The sequence below is a fragment of the Manacus vitellinus genome, unplaced genomic scaffold (genome assembly GCF_001715985.3).
Source record: "Manacus vitellinus isolate BGI_N305 unplaced genomic scaffold, ASM171598v3 scaffold_139_pilon, whole genome shotgun sequence".
NCBI lineage: Eukaryota > Metazoa > Chordata > Aves > Passeriformes > Pipridae > Manacus > Manacus vitellinus.
In genome coordinates, this window is record NW_021938998.1 from 244,246 (window position 1) to 246,269 (window position 2,024).

Here is a 2,024-nt window from a genome sequence, read left to right on the forward strand (position 1 = left end):
TGGGTGGGGTGTGCTCACTGGGATCAGCCACATCGATCCCGTGGGTGGGGTGTGCTCACTGGGATCGATCCTGTGGGTGGGGTGTGCTCACTGGGATCGATCCCATGGGTGGGGTGTGCTCACTGGGATCAGACGCATCAATCCTGTGGGCAGCATGTGTTCACCAGGGCTGGCTGGTGATCCCACTCGGGGTGATGTGGGCACGTGCTCCAGACAAGCCCCAGCCCATTGGCCCGTGCCGGCAGTGCCGTGCCCACCGTGGCGTGCTGGGGTGCAGGCAGGCATGTCCATGGGTCCTGCTGGGACCACTGTGTGCCTTTGGGGAGCGTGAATATGTGCAGGCCCGTGCCAGATGGGGGGAGGCACCCTCCCTGTGCCACGTCACATCTATGCCGTGCTCTGCACTGAACCGCTGCCACGCTGCCCTTGGTCCCCCCTGGAGCCACAAGCAGGGGCCGAGGTGTCTGCCCCAGAGGGCATGGGGGTGTCAGTCCCACACTGGGAGGGCATTGGGGTGTCTGCCCTATAGGGGATTGGAGTGTCAGCCCCACAGGGGGTTGGGGTGTCTGTCCCATGGGGGACTGGGCAGTCAGTCTCACGAGGGGTTGAGATGCCCATCCCACAGGCCATGGGGGTTCTGCCTGTGCCGGGGTTCCTGCTGGGGACTGTGGGGTATCCCCAGCTCCCAGTGCCCCTGTGCTGGGTGTGGGAGTCTCACCCGCTGCTGGTGCCCCCAGTGTGGGTGTGTGGGGCAGGGGGTGTGAGGCAGCGGTGAAGGCAGCCCCAGGGAGGGGGTGGACCTGCTGTCCTGGGGTTTTGGGGTCCCATGGCCCTGCTGACCCCTGCTGACCTGCTGCTCACAGGCCAATGCTGATCGACATGAGCCGGGTGTATCGTCAGAGCAACCTGGAGAACCTGGACCAGGCCTTCACCGTGGCCGAGCGGGACCTGGGTGTGACGCGGCTGCTGGACCCCGAAGGTACGGGCTGGGGCGAACTGGGAGGGTCCCCCAACGGAGCCCCCGTCCCTCCCTGCCAGGGGTCCCCCCGTCTGACCCCTCCGTCTCTGCAGACGTGGACGTGGCGCAGCCAGACGAGAAGTCCATCATCACTTACGTGTCCTCGCTGTACGATGCCATGCCGCGTGTGCCCGAGGTGCAGGACGGCGTCAAGGCCAACGTGAGTCGGGGAGCCGGGGGGTCACCGCTGCTGCCACCCCCGCGGTGTCACCCCCAGCCCCACACGTGTCCCCGTCCCCAGGAGCTGCAGCTGCGCTGGCAGGAGTACTACGAGGTGGTGACGGGGCTGCTGCAGTGGAGCCGGCAGCACTCGACGCTCTTCGAGGAGCGTCGTCTCCCCGCCAGCTACGAGGAGATCGAGGTGAGGCCACCAGCACAGCATGGGCATGGGGACATGGGCATGGGGACACAGAACAGGGCTGGTGCTGCTGGCACGGCACAGGCACGGGGATGGAGTGGGACAGCGCTGGTGCTTCCAGCGTGGCACAGGCACGGGGACTGGGGACAGATACAGGGGCAGGGATGGTGCTGTCACAGGGTGACTGGCCCTGGGAGCCACCAGTGCCTGGGGCAGTGCGTGGTGGGGTCCCAGCTGGCCCGTGACCCCACTGGGGGTGGTTCGTGTCTGGCTGGCAGCCCCTTTGCTGGCACATGGCCAGCTGTGCTCTGCCGTGGGTCACTGGGAGACCAGTCCACGGCCATGGAGCTGAGCCCCCAGCGGTGCCAGCCCAGGGGTCTGCAGGGTGCAGGGGCTCAGAGCCGTGGCAGAGCCGGTTGCCCTGTCGGGGGGGCCCCCCTGACTCACCCTCCCTGGCTGTGCCGTGAGTCACCGCTGGCAAAGCCCGGCACAGCCACTTCCTTCCCGCCGGCTCTGCACGCATGGAAAATTGGAGGGGGGGTGGATTCCCGAGGAGGGGTCAGCATTGGCAGGGGGTCCCTGCTCAGCTGACCCCTCCGCCTCCGGCAGATCCTCTGGCGCCAGTTCCTCAAGTTCAAGGAGACGGAG

General features: G+C 67.2%; 1 protein-coding gene across 1 annotated transcript in view; it reads left to right on the forward strand.

Moving 5' to 3' along the window:
• LOC115307163 (plectin-like) overlaps positions 1–2,024 on the forward strand; it is a gene marked incomplete at its 3' end in the record, with an annotated part of 37,616 nt that overhangs the window by 25,632 nt on the left and 9,960 nt on the right. Inside the window, exons 4-6 of the mRNA XM_029958044.1 lie at positions 864–979; positions 1,072–1,178; positions 1,260–1,379. Coding sequence (XP_029813904.1) covers positions 864–979; positions 1,072–1,178; positions 1,260–1,379 — 343 coding nt within the window. The remainder of the gene's footprint in view (positions 1–863; positions 980–1,071; positions 1,179–1,259; positions 1,380–2,024) is intronic.